The following is an 18,729-nucleotide window of genomic DNA, read 5'->3' as shown; positions in this document are numbered from 1 at the left end:
CTAATCCCCAAACCCTCCCATCGAAGACCATCCCTCTAACCTCCTCACCTTGCCATCGAAGAACACCCCTCTAATCCCCTAAATTTCCAATCGATGTCCATCCTTCTAATCCGCTAAATCTCCTATGAATGACCATTCCTCAAATCCCCTAACTCTCCCATCGAAGTCCATTCCTCTAAACTCCCAATTCTACCATGAAGACCATCCCTCTAATCCCCTATCTCTCCCATCGAAGACCATCACTCTAATCCCCTAACACATCCATCAAAGACCATACCTCTAATCCCCTAACTCTCCCAAAGAAGACCATCCCTCTAATCCACTAACTCTCCCATGACGACCATCCCTATAATCCCTTAACTCTCCCATTGAAGACCATCCCTCTAATCACCTAACTCTCCCATCGAAGACCATCTCTCTAATCCCATAACTCAACCATTGAAGTCCATCCCTCTGATCTCCCAATTCTACGATGAAGACAATCATTCTAATCCCCCAAACCCTCCCATCGAAGACAATCCCTCTAATCCCCTAACACACACTTCGAAGACCATCCCTCTAAACCCTAAACCCTCCCATTGAAGACCATCCCTCTAATCACCTAACTCTCTCATTGAAGACCATTCCTCTAATCCAATAAATCAACCATTGAAGACCATCCCTCTAATTCCCTAAATCTCCCATCGAAGTCCATCACTCTAATCCCCACACTCTCCCATCAAAGACCATCCCTCTAATCTCATAACTCAACCATTGAAGACCATCACTCTAATCCCCTAACCCTCCCATCGAAGACAATCCCTCTTATCACCTAACTCTCTCATTGAAGACCATAACTCTAATCCCATAAATCAACCGTTCAAGACCATCCCTCTAATCCCATAACTGACCCATTGAAGGCCATACCTCTAATCCCCTAACACTCCCATTGAATACCATCCCTCTAATCCCATAACTCAACCATTGAGGACCATCCCTCTAATCCCCGGAACTCTCCCATTGAAGACCATCCCTCAAATCCCATAACTCAACCATCGAAGACTATCCATCTAATCCCCTAACTCTCCCATTGAAGACCACCCCTCTAATCCACTAACTCTCCCATTGAAGACCATCCCTCTAATCCCATAACTCAACCATTGAGGACCATCCCTCTAATCCCCGGAACTCTCCCATTGAAGACCATCCCTCAAATCCCATAACTCAACCATCAAAGACCATCCATCTAATCCCCTAACTCTCCCATTGAAGACCATCCATCTAATCCACTAACTCTCCCATTGAAGACCATCCCTCTAATCCCCTAACCCTCCCATGAAGACCATCCCTCTAATCCCCTAACTCTCCCATCGAAGACCATCACTCTAATTCCCTAACTCTCCCATCGAAGACGATCCCCCTAATCCCTTGACTCTCCCATCGAAGAGCATCCCTCTAATCCCCTAACTCTACCATCGAAGACGATCCCACTAATCCCATAACTCAACCATTGAAGTCCATCCCTCTGATCTCCCAATTCTACTGTGAAGACCATCATTCTAATCCCCCAAACCCTCCCATCGAAGACAATCCCTCTAATCCCCTAACACACCCTTCGAAGACCATCCCTCTAAACCCTAAACTCTCCCATTGAAGACCATCCCTCTAATCACCTTACTCTCTCATTGAAGACCATTCCTCTACTCCAATAAATCAACCATTGAAGACCATCCCTCTAATTCCCTAAATCTCCCATCGAAGTCCATCCCTCTAATCCCATAACTCAACCATTGAAGACCATCACTCTAATCCTCTAACCCTCCCATCGAAGACAATCCCTCTAATCACCTAACTCTCTCATTGAAGACCATAACTCTAATCCCATTAATCAACCGTTCAAGACCATCCCTATAATCCCATAACTCAACCATTGAAGACCATACCTCTAATCCCCTAACACTCCCATTGAATACCATCCCTCAAATCCCATAATTCAACCACTGAGGACCATCCCTCTAATCCCCGGAACTCTCCCATTGAAGACCATCCCTCTAATCCCATAACTCAACCATTGAAGACCATCCCTCTAATCCCCTAACTCTCCTATTGATGTCCATCCCTCTAATGTCCCAATTCTACCATGAAGGCCATCCCCCTAATCCCTTGACTCTCCCATCGAAGACCATCCCTCTAATCCCCTAACTCTCCCATCGAGACCATCCCTCTAATCCCCTAATCCACCCATCAATGACCATCCCTCTAATCCCCCAACTATTCAATCGAAGAACATCCCTCTAATCCCCTAACACCCATCGAAGACCATCCCTCTAATCCCCTAACTCTCCCATCGAAGACCATCCCTCTAATCCCCTTACTCTCCCATCGAAGACCATCCCTCTAATTGCCCAACTCACCCATCGAGGAACATCCGCTAATCCCCCAACTCTCCCATCGAAGACCATCCCTCTAATACCCTAACTGTCCCATCAAAGACCATCCCTCTGATCCCCCAACTCTCCCATCGAAGACCAACCCTCCAATCCCGCAACTCACCCATCGAAGACCATCCGCTAATCCCCCAACTCTCCCATCGAAGACCATCCCTCTGATCCCCCAACTCTCCCATCGAAGACCATCCCTCTAATCCCCAAACTCACCCAATGAAGAACATCCCACTCATCCACTAACTCTATCTAGACTCCCTTCCTCTCCCCAGCAGCCCCTGTTACCATCAGCCCCACTCCCCCCCGGGGCTGAACAGGGACTCACTGTCTCGGACACTGACAGAGCGGCTGAGTGGGGTTGCCAATGCCTCGTGTGCGACCTGACAGGTATAACTGCCGCCTGAACTCCACTCCTCGGCTGTCACTCTTAAGATGCTTCTGCTGCTGGAGGTCCCGTCCAGATTCCCAACGGGGAGCGATGTCTGGGAATGATCCGACATGTCAGACTGAGCCCGGAACCACCGGAACCTGATTGTCGCCGGGTAGAACAGCGTAGCAACACAGCTCAACGTGGCCGTCTGATTGGTCAGGATCTCCCGGATCGATGGAGGAATTATCCGGATGGAGGGAGGGGTCGGAGGTCGAACTGAGAGGGAGACAAATCGATTTGTAAAGAGGAATCAGCTCGATAGAACCGGACTGACCAGAAACATCAAATAGAGTCCTGGGGCAAGACAAGGTGTCAACATTTCACTCCCTTTCTCTGTGTCCCTCTCCCTGCTCAACAAGTGTGGTCTAATCCAGGGATATGGAGACCGGAACTGTGCACGGTGCACCGAGTGTGGGTCTGACCGAGGGATACGGAGAACGAAACTGTGCACTGTGCTCCGAGTGTGGTCTAACCCAGGGATTCAGAGAGCGGAACTGTGCACGGTGCTCCAAGTGTGGTCTAACCGAGGGGGATATGGAGATCAGAACTGTGCACGGTGCTCCGAGTGTGGTCTAACCGAGGGATACGGAGACCGGAACTGTGCACGGTGCTCTGAGTGTGGTCTAACTGAGGGATTCGGAGACCGGAACTGTTCACGGTGCTCTGAGTGTGGTCTAACTGAGGGATTTGGAGACCGGAACTGTGCACGGTGCTCCGAGTGTGGTCTAACCGAGGGGTTCAGAGACTGGAACTGTGCACGGTGCTCCCAGTGTGGTCTAACGCAGGGATACGGAGACCGGAACTGTGCACGGTGCACCGTGTGTAGTCTGACCGAGGGATACGGAGACCGGAACTGTGCACGGTGCTCTGAGTGTGGTCTAACCCAGGGATAAGGAGACCGGAACTGTGCACGGTGTCCGAGTGTGATCTAACCGAGGGATAAGGAGACCGGAAATGTGCACGGTGCTCCGAGTGCGGTCTAACCGAGGGGATACGGAGACTGGAACTGTGCACGGTGCTCCGAGTGTGCTCGAACTGAGGGATACGGAGACCGGAACTGAGCACGGTGCTCCGAGTGTGGTCTAACCGAGGGGGATACAGAGACTGGAACTGTGCACGGTGCTCCGAGTGTGGTCTTAACCAGAGATACAGAGACCGGAACTGTGCACGGTGCTCCGAGTTTGGTCTAACCGAGGGAAAAGGAGACCGGAAATGTGCACGGTGCTCCGTGTGTGGTCTGACTGAGGGATACGGAGACTGGAACTGTGCACGGTGCTCTGAGTGTGCTCTAACCGAGGGAAAAGGAGACCGGAAATGTGCACGGTGCTCCGTGTGTGGTCTGACCGAGGGATACGGAGACCGGAACTGTGCACGGTGCTCTAGGTGTGGTCTAACCGAGGGATACGGACACCGGAACTGTGCACGGGGCTCCAAGTGTGGTCTAACCCAGGGGATACGGAGACCGGAACTGTGCACGGTGTCCGAGTGTGGTCTAACTGAGGGGGATAGGGAGACTGGAACTGTGCAGTTAGATGGGAACACCAACAACTGGAAGTTCCTCTCCAATCACATCACCATCCTGACTTGGAATTATATCACTCGTTCCTTAACTGTCACTGGGTCAAAATCCTGGAACTCCCTCCCTAACAGCGCTGTGGGTGTACCTACACCACAGGGACAAAATCCTGGAACTCCCTCCCTAACAGCGCTGTGGGTGTACCTACACCACAGGGACAAAATCCTGGAACTCCCTCCCTAACAGCGCCATGGGTGTACCTACACCACAGGGCACAAAATCCTGGAACTCCCTCCCTAACAGCGCTGTGGGTGTACCTACACCACAGGGACAAAATCCTGGAACTCCCTCCCTAACAGCGCTGTGGGTGTACCTAAACCACAGGGACAAAATCCTGGAACTCCCTTCCTAACAGCGCTGTGGGTGTACCTACACCACAGGGACAAAATCCTGGAACTCCCTCCCTAACAGCGCCGTGGGTGTACATACACCACAGAGACTGCGGTGGTTCAGGAAGGCAACTCACCCATCACCTTCTCAAGGGACAATTAGGGATGGGTAATAAACGTTGGGCCCAGACAGCGACCCCAACTTCCAGGGAATGAATCAATGAACAAAACAAATTCAATGCTGACAGGAATCATTTTTACCTGGTTCCTTTCTGACTGGTCGGTCTAAGGGTTCCTTTAAGGATTGGTGTCCCACCACACAGCTGAAGATCTGGCCTCTCTCCCTGGTTTCTGTCGGGACAGAGAGCTGACTGACCACATGGAAAGTCCCCTCACTGTCCGTGGTCACTGGGAAGGTGGTCACTCCGTCTGTCACCTCACTGCCCTGCGATCTCCATGTCAGGTAGATGTCTCCTGGGTAGAAACCAGACACAAAACAGGCCAGGGTGCTGGTGGATCCATTGCCAGAGGCTTCCTGCTGCTCGATATCCATCACCTGGACCACAGGAACCTTCATGTCAGCTGAAACTACAGGAAGGATTCAGTTTAAAACCCTCAGAGTGAGGAGAACATTTCAGCTCAGGGGACAGGGATTGGAGCACCTTGTGTAATAGATCAGCAATCAAATGTATCCCTCACCTCTCCCCACATCAATGGAAATTCATGGGTAGATCAATCATTCCTCTAATCCCCTAACCCTTCCATCAATGACCATCGCTCTAATCCCCTAACCTTCCCATCGAAGTCCATCCCTCTAATCCCCCAAGTCTCCCATCGAAGACCATCCCTATAATCCCCTAACTAACCCATCAATGACCATCCCTCTAAAACGCTTACTCTCCCCTTGAAGACCATCCCTCTAATACCCTAACCCTCCCATCGAAGACCATCCCTCTAATACCCTAACCCTCCCATCGAAGACCATCCCTCTAATCCGCTAACACTCCCTTCGAAGGCCATACCTCTAATCTCCTAACTCTCCAAATGAAGACCATCCCTCTAATCCAATAACTCAAACATTGAAGACTATCCCTCTAATCCCCTAACCCTCCCATGAAGACCATCCAACTAATCCCCTAACTCACCCATCGAAGACCATCCCTCTAATCCATTAACACAACCATTGAAGACCATCCCTCTAATCCCCTAACTCGCCCATCGAAGACCATTCAACAAATCAAATAACTCAACCACTGAAGACCATCCCTCTAATCCCATAACCCTCCCATCGAAGACAATCACTCTAATCCCCTAACCCTCCCATCGAAGTCCATCCCTCTAATCCTCTAACTCTCCCATTGAAGACCATCTCTCTAATATCATAACTCAACCATTGAAGACCATCCCTTTAATCCCCTAAAACTCTCATTGAAGACCATCCCTCTAATCCCCTAAATCTCCCATTGAAGACCCTCCCTCTAATCACAAAACTCTCCCATCGAAGACCATCCATCTAATCCCCTAACTCTCCCAACAATGACCATCCCTCTAATTCCATAACTCAACCATTGAAGACCATCCCTCTAATCCCCTAAATCTCTCATTGAAGTCCATCCCTCTAATCTCCCAATTCAACCATGAAGACCATCGCTCTAATCCCCAAAATCTCACATCGAAGACCATCCATCTAATCCCCTAACTCTCCCATCGAAGACCATCACTCTAATCACATAACTCAACCATTGAAAACCATCCCTCTAATCCCCACACTCTCCCATTCAAGACCATCCCTCTAATCCCCTAACTCTCCCATTGAAGACCATCCCTCTAATCCCATAATTTAACCATTGAAGACCATACCTCTAATCCCCTAAATCTCCCATCGAAGTCCATCCCACTAATCTCCCAATTCACCCATGAAGACCATCGCTCTAATCCCCAAACTCTCCCATCGAAGACCATCCAACTAATCCCCTAAATCTCCCATCGAAGACCATCACTCTAATCCCATAACTCAACCATTGAAGACCATCCCTCTAATCCCCTCACTCTCCCATTCAAGACCATCCCTCTAATCCCATAATTTAACCATTGAAGACCATCCCTCTAATCCACTAACTCTCCCATCGAAGACCATCCCTCTAATCCCCTAATTCTCCCTTCGAAGACCATCCCTCTAATCCACTGAAACTCCCATCGAAGACCATCGTTCTAATCCCCTAACTCCCATAGTACAGCATCCCTCTAATCCCCTAACTCTCCCATGGAAGACCATCCTTCTAATCCCCTAAAACTCCCATCGAAGAGCATCACTCTAATCCCATCACTCTCCAATCGAAGACCATCCCTCTAATCCCCTAACCCTCCCATCAATGACCATCCCTCTATCTCCCACACTCTCCCATCAATGACCATCACTCTAATCCCCTCACCCTCCCATCAAAGAAAATCCCTCTAATCCCTTAACTCTCCCATTGAAGACCATCCCTCTAATACCATAACTCAACCATTGAAGACAATCCCTCTAATCCCCTAACTCCCCCATCGAAGATCATCAATCGAATCCCCTAACTCTCCCATCGAAGACCATCCCTCTAATCCCCCAACTCTCCCATCGAAGACCATCCCTCTAATCCACTAACACTCCCTTCGAAGACCATCCCTCTAATCCCCTAACTCTACCATTGAAGACCATCCCTCTAAGCCCCTAACTCTCCCATTGAAGACCATCCCTCTAATCCCCTAACCCTCCCATGAAGACCATCCCTCTAATCCCCTAACTCGCCCATCGAAGACCATCTCTCTAATCCAATAACTCAACCATTGAAGACCATCCCTCTAATCTGCCAATTCTACTGTGATGACCATCCCTCTAAACCCCCAACTCTCCCATCGAAGACCATCCATCTAATCCCCTTACTCACTCATCGAAGACCATACCTCGAATCCTCTAACTCTCCCATTGAAGACCATCCATCTAATCCAATAACTCAACAACTGAAGACCATCCCTCTAATCCCCTTACTCTCCAATTGCAGACCATCCCTCTAATCCAATAAATCAACCATTGAAGACCATTCATCTAATCCCCTAAATCTCCCATCGAAGTCCATCCCTCTAATCTCCCAATTCAACCATGAAGACCATCGCTCTAATACCCAAACTCACCAATCGAAGACCATCCATCTAATCCCCTAACTCTCCCATTGAAGACCATACCTCTAATCCCCTAACTCTCCCATCGAAGACCATCCCTCTAATCCCCCAACTCTCCCATCGAAGACCATCCCTCTAATCCACTAACACTCCCTTCGAAGACCATCCCTCTAATCCCCTAACTCTCCCATTGAAGACCATTCATCTAATCCAATAACTCAACAACTGAAGACCATCCCTCTAATCCAATAAATCAACCATTGAAGACCATCCCTCTAATTCCGTAAATCTCCCATCGAATCCATCACTCTAATCCCCACACTCTCCCATCGAGGAACATCCCTCTAATCCCATAACTCAACCATTGAAGAACATCCCTCTAATCCCCTAACCCTCCCATCGAAGACAATCCCTCTAATCACCTAACTCTCTCATTGAAGACCATCCCTCTAATCCCCTAATTCTCTCATCAATGACCATCCCTCTCTTGCCCTAATTCTCCCATCGAATTCCATCCCTCTAATCTCCCAATTCTACAATGATGACCATCTCTCTAATCCCCTAACTCTCCCATCGAAGACCATCCCTCTAAGCATCTAACTCTCCCATTCAAGACCATCCCTCTAATCCCCTAACTCTCCAATTGAAGACCATCCCTCTAATCCCCTAACTCTCCCTTTCAAGACCATCCCTCTGATCCCATAACTCAACCATTGAAGACCATCCCTCTAATCCCCTAACTCTCCCATTGAAGACCATCCCTCTAATCCCATAACTCAACTATTGAAGACCATCCCTCTAATCCCCTAACACACCCACTGAATACCATCCCTCTATTCCCATAACTCAACTATTGAGGACCATCCCTCCAATCTCTGAACTCTCCCATTGATGACCATCCGTCTAATCACATAATTCAACCAATGAAGACCATCCATCTAATCCCCTAACTCTCCCATTGAAGACCATCCCTCTAATCCCCTAATCCTCCCATGAAGACCATCCCTCTAATCCCCTAACTCGCCCATCGAAGACCATCCCTCTAATCCAATAACTCAACCATTGAAGACCATCCCTCTAATCTCCCAATTCTACTATGAAGACCATCCCTCTAAACCCCCAACTCTCCCATCGAAGACCGTCCCTCTAATCCCATAACTCAACCACTGAAGACCATCCCTCTAATCCCCTAAGCATCCCATCGAAGACAATCCCTCTAATCCCCCAACTCTCCCATCGAAGACCATCCTTCTAACCCCCTAACTCTCCCATCAAAGACCATCCCTCTAATCCCCCAACTCTCCCATCAAAGACCATCCCTCTAATCCCCTAACTCTCCCATTGAAGACCATCCCTCTAATCCCCGAACTCTCCCATGAAGACCATCCCTCTAATCCCCTAACTCGCCCATCGAAGACCATCCCTCTAATCCAATAACTCAACCATTGAAGACCATCCCTCTGAACTCCCAACTCTCCCATCGAAAACCGTCCCTCTAATCCCCTAACACTCCCATCGAACTCCATCCCTTTAACCTCTAACTCTCCCATTGAAGACCATCCCTCTAAGCCCCTAACTCTCACATCGAAGACCATCCGTCTAATCCCCTAACTCTACCATCAATGAGCATCCCTCTAATCCACTAACCCTCCTATCAATGAGCATCCCTCTAATCCCAACATTCTCCCATCAATGACCATCCCTCTAATCTCCTAACCCTCCCATCAATGACCAGCCCTCTAATCCCCACACTCTCTAAACAATGAACATCCCACTAATCCCCTAACTCTCAGATCAATGATCATCCCTTTAATCCCCTAACTCTCCCATCGAAGACCATCCCTCTAATCCCCTCACTCTCCCATCAATGATCATCCCTCTAATGCCCTAACTCTCCCATCAATGACCATCCCTCTAATCCCCTAACTCTCCCGTCAATGACCATCCCTCTAATCCCCTAACTCAACCATCGAAGACCCTCCCTCTAATCCCCTATCTCGCTCATCAAAGACCATCCCTCTAATCCCACAACTCTCCCATCGAAGACCATCCCTCTAAGCCCCTAACTCTTACATCGAAGACCATCCTTCTAAGCCCCTAAATCTCCCATCGAAGACCATCCCTCTAATCCCCTAATTCGCCCATCGAAGACCATTCCTCTAATCCAATAACTCAACCATTGAAGACCATCCCTCTAATCTCCCAATTCTACTATGAAGACCATCCCTCTAAACCCCCAACACTCCCATCGAAGACCGTCCCTCTAATCCCATAACTCAACCACTGAAGACCATCCCTCTAATCCCCTAACCCTCCCTTCGAAGACAATCCCTCTAATCCCCCAACTCTCCCATCAAAGACCATCCTTCTAACCCCCTAACTCTCCCATCGAAGACCATCCCTCTAATCCCCCAACTCTCCCATCGAAGGCCATCCCTCTAATCCACTAACACTCCCATCGAAGACCATTCCTCTAATCCCCTAACTCGCCCATCGAAGCCCATCCCTCTAATCCAATAACTCAAACATTGAAGACCATCCCTCTAATCCCCTAACTCTCCCATTGAAGACCATCCCTCTAATCCCCTAACCCTCCCATGAAGATCATCCCTCTAATCCCCTAACTCGCCCATCGAAGCCCATCCCTCTAATCCAATAACTCAACCATTGAAGACCATCCCTCTAATCTCCCAATTCTACTATGAAGACCAACCCTCTAAACTCCCAACTCTCCCATCGAAGCCCGTCCCTCTAATCCCATAACTCAACCACAGAAGACCCTCCTTCTAACCCCCTAACTCTCCTATCGAAGACCATCCCTCTAATCCCCCAACTCTTCCATTGAAGACCATCCCTCTAATCCCCTAACTCGCCCATCGAAGACCATCCCTCTAATCCAATAACTCAACCATTGAAGACCATCCCTCTAATCTCCCAATTCTACTATGAAGACCATTCCTCTAAACTCCCAACTCTCCCATCGAAGACCTTCCCTCTAATCCCATAACTCAACCACAGAAGACCATCCGTCTAACCCCCTAACTCTCCCATTGAAGACCATCCCTCTAATCCCCCAACTCTCCCATCGAAGTCCATCCCTTTAACCTCTAACTCTCCCATCGAAGACCAACCGCTAATCCCCTAACTCTCCCATCAATTACCATCCCTCTAATCCACTAACCCTCCTATCAATGACCATCCCTCTAATCCCAATATTCTCCCATCAATGACCATCCCTCTAATCCCCTAACATTCCCATCAATGACCAGCCCTCTAATCCCCACACTCTCTAAACAATGACCATCCCACTAATTCCCTAACTCTCCCATCAATGACCATTCCTTTAATCCCCTAACTCTCCCATCGAAAACGATCCCTCTAATCCCCTCACTCTCCCATCAATGACCATCCCTCTAATCCCCTAACTCTTCCGTCAATGACCATCCCTCTAATCCCCTAACTCTACCATTGAAGACCATCCCTCTAATCCCCTAACTCTCCCATTGAAGACCATCCCTCTAATCCCCTAACCCTCCAATGAGGACCATCCCTCTAACCCCCTAACCCGCCCATCGAAGACCATCCCTCTAATCCAATAACTCAACCATTGAAGACCAGCCTTCTAATCTCCCAATTCTACTATGAAGACCATCCCTCTAAACCCCCAACTCTCCCATTGAAGACCGTCCCTCTAATCCCATAACTCAATCACTGAAGACCATCCCTCTAATCCCCTAAACCTCCCATCGAAGACAATCCCTCTAATCCCCCAACTCTCCCATCGAAGACCATCCTTCTAACCCCCTAACCCTCCCATCGAAGACCATCCCTCAAATCCAACTCTCCCATCAAAGACCATCCCTCTAATCCGCTAACACTCCCTTCGAAGACCATCCCTCTAATCCCCTAACTCTCCCATTGTAGGCCATCCCTCTAATGCAATAACTCAAACATTGAAGACCATTCCTCTAATCCCCTAACTCTGCCATTGAAGACCATCCCTCTAATCTCCCAATTCTACTATGAAGACCATCCCTCTGAACTCCCAACTCTCCCATCGAAGAACGTCCCTCTAATCCCATAACTCAACCACAGAAGACCATCCTTCTAACCCCCTAACTCTCCCATCGAAGACCATCCCTCTAATCCCCCAACTCTCCCATTGAAGACCATCCCTCTAATCCCCTAACCCTCCCATGAAGACCATCCCTCTAATCCCCTAACTCGCCAATCGAAGACCATCCCTCTAATCCCCTAACTCGCCCATCGAAGACCATCCCTCTAATCCAATAACTCAACCATTGAAGACCATCCCTCTAATCTCCCAATTCTACTATGAAGACCATCCCACTAAACCCACAACTCTCCCATCGAAGACCGTCCCTCTAATCCAATAACTCAACCACTGAAGACCATCCCTCTAATCCCTTAAACCTCCCATCGAAGACAATCCCTCTAATCCCCTAACACTCCCATCGAAGTCCATCCCTTTAATCCTCTAACTCTCCCATTGAAGACCATCCCTCTAAGCCCCTAACTCTCACATCGAAGACCATCCCTCTAATCCCCTAACTCTCATATCAATGACCAACCCTCTAATTCACTAACCCTCCTATCAATGACCATCCCTCTAATCCCAACATTCTCAATTCAATGACCATCCCACTAATCCCCTAATCCTCCCATAAATGACCAGCCCTCTAATCCCCACACTCTCTAAAAAATGTCCATCCCACTAACTCTCCCATCAATGATCATCCCTTTAATCCCCTAACTCTCCCATTGAAGACCATCCCTCTAATCCCCTCACTCTCCCATCAATGACCATCCCTCTAATGCCCTAACTCTCCCATCAATGACCATCCCTCTAATCCCCTAACTCTCCCGTTAATGACCATCCCTCTAATCCCCTAACTCTCCCATCAATGACCATCCCTCTAATGCCCTAACTCTCCCATCAATGACCATCCCTCTAATCCCCTAACTCTCCCGTTAATGACCATCCCTCTAATCCCCTAACTCTACCATCAAAGACCCTCCCTCTAATCCCCTATCTCGCCCATCAAAGACCATCCCTCTAATACCCTAACTCCCTCATTGAAGACCATCCCTCTAATCCCCTAACTTTCCCATCAAAGACCAACCCTCTAATCCCACAACTCTCCCATCGAAGACCATCTCTCTAATCTCCCAACTCTCCCATCGAAGACCATCCCTCTAATTCCCTAACTCTCCCATTGAAGAACATCCCTCTAATACAATAACTCAAACATTGAAGACCATCCTTCTAATCACCTAACTCTCCCATTGAAGACCATCCCTCTAATCCCCCCTCTCTCCCATTGAAGAACATCCCTCTCATCCCCTAACTCTCCCATCAAAGATCATCCCTCTAATCCCATAAATCAACCATTGAAGACCATCCCTCTAATTCCATAACTCTCCCATTGAAGATCATCCTTCCAATTCCCTAACTTTCCCATTGAAGACTATCCCTCTAATCCCATAACTCAACCATTGAAGACCATCCCTCTAATCCCCTAACTCTCCCATTGAAGTCCATCCCTCTAATCCCATAACTCAACCATTGAAGACCATCCTTCTAATACCTTAACACTCCCATTGAAGACCATCCCTCTAATCCCCTAACCCTCCCATAAATGACCAGCCCTCTAATCCCCACACTCTCTAAAAAATGACCATCCCACTAACTCTCCCATCAATGATCATCCCTTTAATCCCCTAAATCTCCCATCGAAGACCATCCCTCTAATCCCCTCACTCTCCCATCAATGACCATCCCTCTAATGCCCTAACTCTCCCATCAATGACCATCCCTCTAATCCCCTAACTCTCCCGTTAATGACCATCCCTCTAATCCCCTAACTCTACCATCAAAGACCCTCCCTCTAATCCCCTATCTCGCCCATCAAAAACCATCCCTCTAATACCCTAACTCCCTCATTGAAGACCATCCCTCTAATCCCCTAACTTTCCCATCAAAGACCAACCCTCTAATCCCACAACTCTCCCATCGAAGACCATCCCTCTAATCTCCCAACTCTCCCATCGAAGACCATCCCTCTAATTCCCTAACTCTCCCATTGAAGAACATCCCTCTAATACAATAACTCAAACATTGAAGACCATCCTTCTAATCACCTAACTCTCCCATTGAAGACCATCCCTCTAATCCCCTCTCTCTCCCATTAAAGACCATCCCTCTCATCCCCTAACTCTCCCATCAAAGATCATCCCTCTAATCCCATAAATCAACCATTGAAGACCATCCCTCTAATTCCATAACTCTCCCATTGAAGACCATCCTTCCAATTCCCTAACTCTCCCATCGAAGTCCATCCCTATTATCCCCTCACTCTCCCATCGAAGATCATCCCTCTAAACCCATAACTCACCCATCAATGACCATCCCTCTAATCCTCTAAATCTCCCATCGAAGTCCATCCCTCTAATCTCCCAATTCTAAACGTGAAGACCATCCCTCTAATCCCATAACTCAACCATTGAAGACCATCCCTCTAATCCCCTAACTCTCCCATTCAAGACCATCCCGCTAATCCCCTAACTCTCCCATTGAAGACCATCCCTCTAATCCCATTACTCAACCATTGAAGACCATCCCTCTAATCCCCTAACTCTCCCATTGAAGACTATCCCTCTAATCCCATAACTCAACCATTGAAGACCATTCCTCTAATCCCCTAACTCTCCCATTGAAGACCATCCCTCTAATCCCATAACTCAACCATTGAAGACCATCCTTCTAATACCTTAACACTCCCATTGAAGACCATCCCTCTAATCCCCTAACCCTCCCATGAAGCCCATCCCTCTAATCCCCTAACTCTCCAATCTAATTCCATCCCTCTAATCTCCCAATTCTACCATGAAGACCATCCCTCTAATCCCCTAACTCTCCCATCGACGACCATCCTTCTAATCCCCTAACCCTACCATCAAATACCATCCCTCTAATCCCCTAACCTCCCATCGAAGACCCTCCCTCTAATCCCCTAACTCTCCCATCGAAGACCCTCCCTCTAATCACCTAACTCTCCTATCGAAGACCCTCCCTCTAATCCCCTAACTGCCCCATCGAAGACCATACCTCTAATCCCCCAACTCTCCCATCAAAGACCATCGCTCTAATACCCTAAATCTCCCATCGAAGTCCATCTCTCTAATATCCTAAATCTCCCTTCGAAGACCATCCCTCTAATTCCCTAACTCTCCCATTGAAGAACATCCCTCTAATATAATAACTCAAACATTGAAGACCATCCTTCTAATCACCTAACTCTCCCATTGAAGACCATCCCTCTAATCCCCTCTCTCTCCCATTGAAGACCATCCCTCTAATCCCCTAACCCTCACATGAAGACCTTCCCTCTAATCCCCTAACTCTCCCATCAAAGACCATCCCTCTAATCCCATAAATCAACCATTGAAGACCATCCCTCTAATTCCATAACTCTCCCATTGAAGACCATCCTTCCAATTCCCTAACTCTCCCATCGAAGTCCATCCCTCTTATCCCCTCACTCTCCCATCGAAGACCATCCCTCTAAACCCCTAACTCACCCATCAATGACCATCCCTCTAATCCTCTAAATCTCCCATCGAAGTCCATCCTTCTAATCTCCCAATTCAAAACGTGAAAACCATCCCTCTAATCCCATAACTCAACCATTGAAGACCATCCCTCTAATCCCATAACTCAACCATTGAAGAGCATCCATCTAATCCCCTAACTCTCACATTCAAGACCATCCCTCTAATCCCATAACTCAACCATTGAAGACCATCCCTCTAATCCCCTAACTCTCCCATTCAAGACCATCCCGCTAATCCCCTAACTCTCCCATTGAAGACCATCCCTCTAATCCCATTACTCGACCATTGAAGACCATCCCTCTAATCCCCTAACTCTCCCATTGAAGACTATCCCTCTAATCCCATAACTCAACCATTGAAGACCATCCCTCTAATCCCCTAACTCTCCCATTGAGGACCATCCCTCTAATCCCATAACTCCACCATTGAAGACCATCCTTCTAATACCTTAACACACCCATTGAAGACCATCCCTCTATTCCCCTAACCCTCCCATGAAGCCCATCCCTCTAATCCCCTAACTCTCCCATCGACGACCATCCCTCTAATCCACTACCTCTCCCATCGACGACCATCCCTCTAATCCCCTAAAACTCCCATCGAAGACCATCCCTTTAATCCCCTAACTCTCCCATTGAAGACCATCCCTCTAATCCCCTAAAACTCCCATCGAAGACCATCGCTCTAATCCCCTCACTCTCCCATCGAAGACCATCCCGCTAATCCACTAACTCTCGCATCGAAGATCTTCCCTCTAATCCCCTAACTCTCCCATCGAAGACCATCCCTCTGATCCCGTAACTCTCCCATCAATGACCATCTCTCTAATCCCCTAAATCACCCATCGAAGACCATCTCTCTAATCCCCTAACTCCCCCATCGAAGACCATGCCTTTAATCCCCTAACCCTACCATCAAATACCATCCCTCTAATCCCCTAACTCTCCCATCGAAGACCCTCCCTCTAATCCCCTAACACTCCAATCGAAGACCCTCCCTCTAATCACCTAACTCTTCCATCGAAGACCCTCCCTCTAATCCCCTAACTGCCCCATCGAAGACCATACCTCTAATCCCCCAACTCTCCCATCAAAGACCATCGCTCTAATACCCTAAATCTCCCATCGAAGACCATCCCTCTAATATCCTAAATCTCCCTTCAAAGACCATCCCTCTAATCCCCTAACTCTCCCATCGAAGACCCTCCCTCTAATCCCCTAACTCTCCCATCGAAGACCCTCCCTCTAATCCCCTAACTGCCCCATCGAAGACCATACCTCTAATCCCCCAACTCTCCCATCAAAGACCATCCCTCTAACCCCCTAACTCTCCCATCGAAGACCATCCCTCTAATCCCCCAACTCTCCCATCAAAGACCATCGCTCTAATACCGTAAATCTCCCATCGAAGACCATCCCTCTAATCCCCTCACTCTCCCATCGAAGACCATCCCTCTAATTCCCTAACTCTCCAATCAAAGACCATCCCTCTAATCCCCCAGCTCACCCATCGTATTCAATCACTCTGACCCAAACCCTCCCATCGAAGACCATCCCACTCATCCCCTAACCCTATCTAGACGCCCTTCCCCTCCCCAGCAGCCCCTGTTACCATCAGCCCCACTCCCCCCCGGGGCTGAACAGGGACTCACTGTCTCGGACACTGACAGAGCGGCTGAGTGGGGTTGCCAATGCCTCGTGTGTGACCTGACAGGTATAATTGCCGCCTGAACTCCACTCCTCGGCTGTCACTCTTAAGATGCTTCTGCTGCTGGAAGTCCCGTCCAGATACCCAACGGGGAGCGATGTCTGGGAATGATCCGACATGTCAGACTGAGCCCGGAACCACCGGAACCAGATTGTCGCCGGGTAGAACAGCGTAGCAACACAGCTCAACGTGGCCGTCTGATTGGTCAGGATCTCCCGGATCGATGGAGGAATTATCCGGATGGAGGGAGGGGTCGGAGGTCGAACTGAGAGGGAGACAAATCGATTTGTAAAGAGGAATCATCTCGATAGAACAGGACTGACCAGAAACATCAAATAGCTTCCTGGGGCAAGACAAGGTGTCAACATTTCACTCCCTCTCTCTGTGTCCCTCTCCCTGCTCAACAACTATGATACGGAGACCGGAACAGTGCACGGTGCTCCGAGTGTGGTCTAATCCAGGGATACGGAGACCGGAACTGTGCATGGTGCTCCGAGTGTGGTCGAATCCAGGGATACGGAGACCAGAACTGTGCACGGTGCTCCGAGTGTGGTCTAATTCAGGGATACAGAGACCGGAACTGTGCACGGTGTGACGAGTGTGGTCTAATCCAGGGATACGGAGACCGGAACTGTGCACAGTGCTCCGAGTGTGGTCTAATCCAGGGATACGGAGACCGGAACTGTGCACGGTGCACCGAGTGTGGTCTAACCGAGGGATACAGAGACCGGAACTGTGCACGGTGCTCCCAGTGTGGTCTAACCGAGGGGGATACGGAGAACGGAACTGTGCACGGTGCTCCAAGTGTGGTCTAACCGAGGGGGATACAGAGATCAGAACTGTGCACCGTGCTCCGAGTGTGGTCGAACCGAGGGATACGGAGACCGGAACTGTGCACGGTGCTCCGAGTGTGGTCTAACCGAGGGGGATACGGAGACTGGAACTGTGCACTGTGCTCTGAGTGTGGTCTAACTGAGGGGGATACGGAGACCGGGACTGTGCACGGTGCTCCGAGTGTGGTCTAACTGAGGGATACAGAGACCGGAACTGTGCACGGTGCTCCGAGTGTGGTCTAATCCAGGGATATGGAGACCGGAAAAGTGCATGGTGCTCCGAGTGTGGTCTAACCGAGGGGGACACGGAGAACGGAACTGTGCACGGTGCTCCGAGTGTGGTCTAACCGAGGAAGTTACAGAGATCTGAACTGTGCACTTAGATGGGAACACAAACAACTGGAAATTCCTCTCCAATCACATCACCATCCTGACTTGGAATTATATCAGTCGTTCCGTAACTGTCACTGGGTCAAAGTACTGGAAATCCCTTCATAACAGAGCTGTGTGTGTACCTACACCACAGGGGACAAATCCTGGAACTCCCTCCCTAACAGCACTGTGGGTGTACCTACACCACAGGGACAAAATCCTGGAACTCCCTCCCTAACAGCGCTGTGGGTGTACCTACACCACAGGG

The 18,729-nt window shown here is 49.0% G+C and overlaps 1 protein-coding gene across 1 annotated transcript in view; it reads right to left on the bottom strand.

The window, feature by feature from the left end:
• Positions 1 to 18,729, bottom strand: part of LOC121270111 (titin-like) — a 59,664-nt gene that overhangs the window by 9,730 nt on the left and 31,205 nt on the right. Inside the window, exons 6-7 of the mRNA XM_041175425.1 lie at positions 5,020 to 5,346; positions 2,749 to 3,069 (exon numbers count right to left, since the gene is read on the bottom strand). Coding sequence (XP_041031359.1) covers positions 2,749 to 3,069; positions 5,020 to 5,346 — 648 coding nt within the window. The remainder of the gene's footprint in view (positions 1 to 2,748; positions 3,070 to 5,019; positions 5,347 to 18,729) is intronic.

This window comes from Carcharodon carcharias, chromosome 27, assembly GCF_017639515.1.
Source record: "Carcharodon carcharias isolate sCarCar2 chromosome 27, sCarCar2.pri, whole genome shotgun sequence".
In the NCBI taxonomy this organism is placed as follows: domain Eukaryota; kingdom Metazoa; phylum Chordata; class Chondrichthyes; order Lamniformes; family Lamnidae; genus Carcharodon; species Carcharodon carcharias.
Note: the sequence above shows the minus strand (reverse complement) of the source record. Positions and strands in the feature narration are given on the sequence as shown.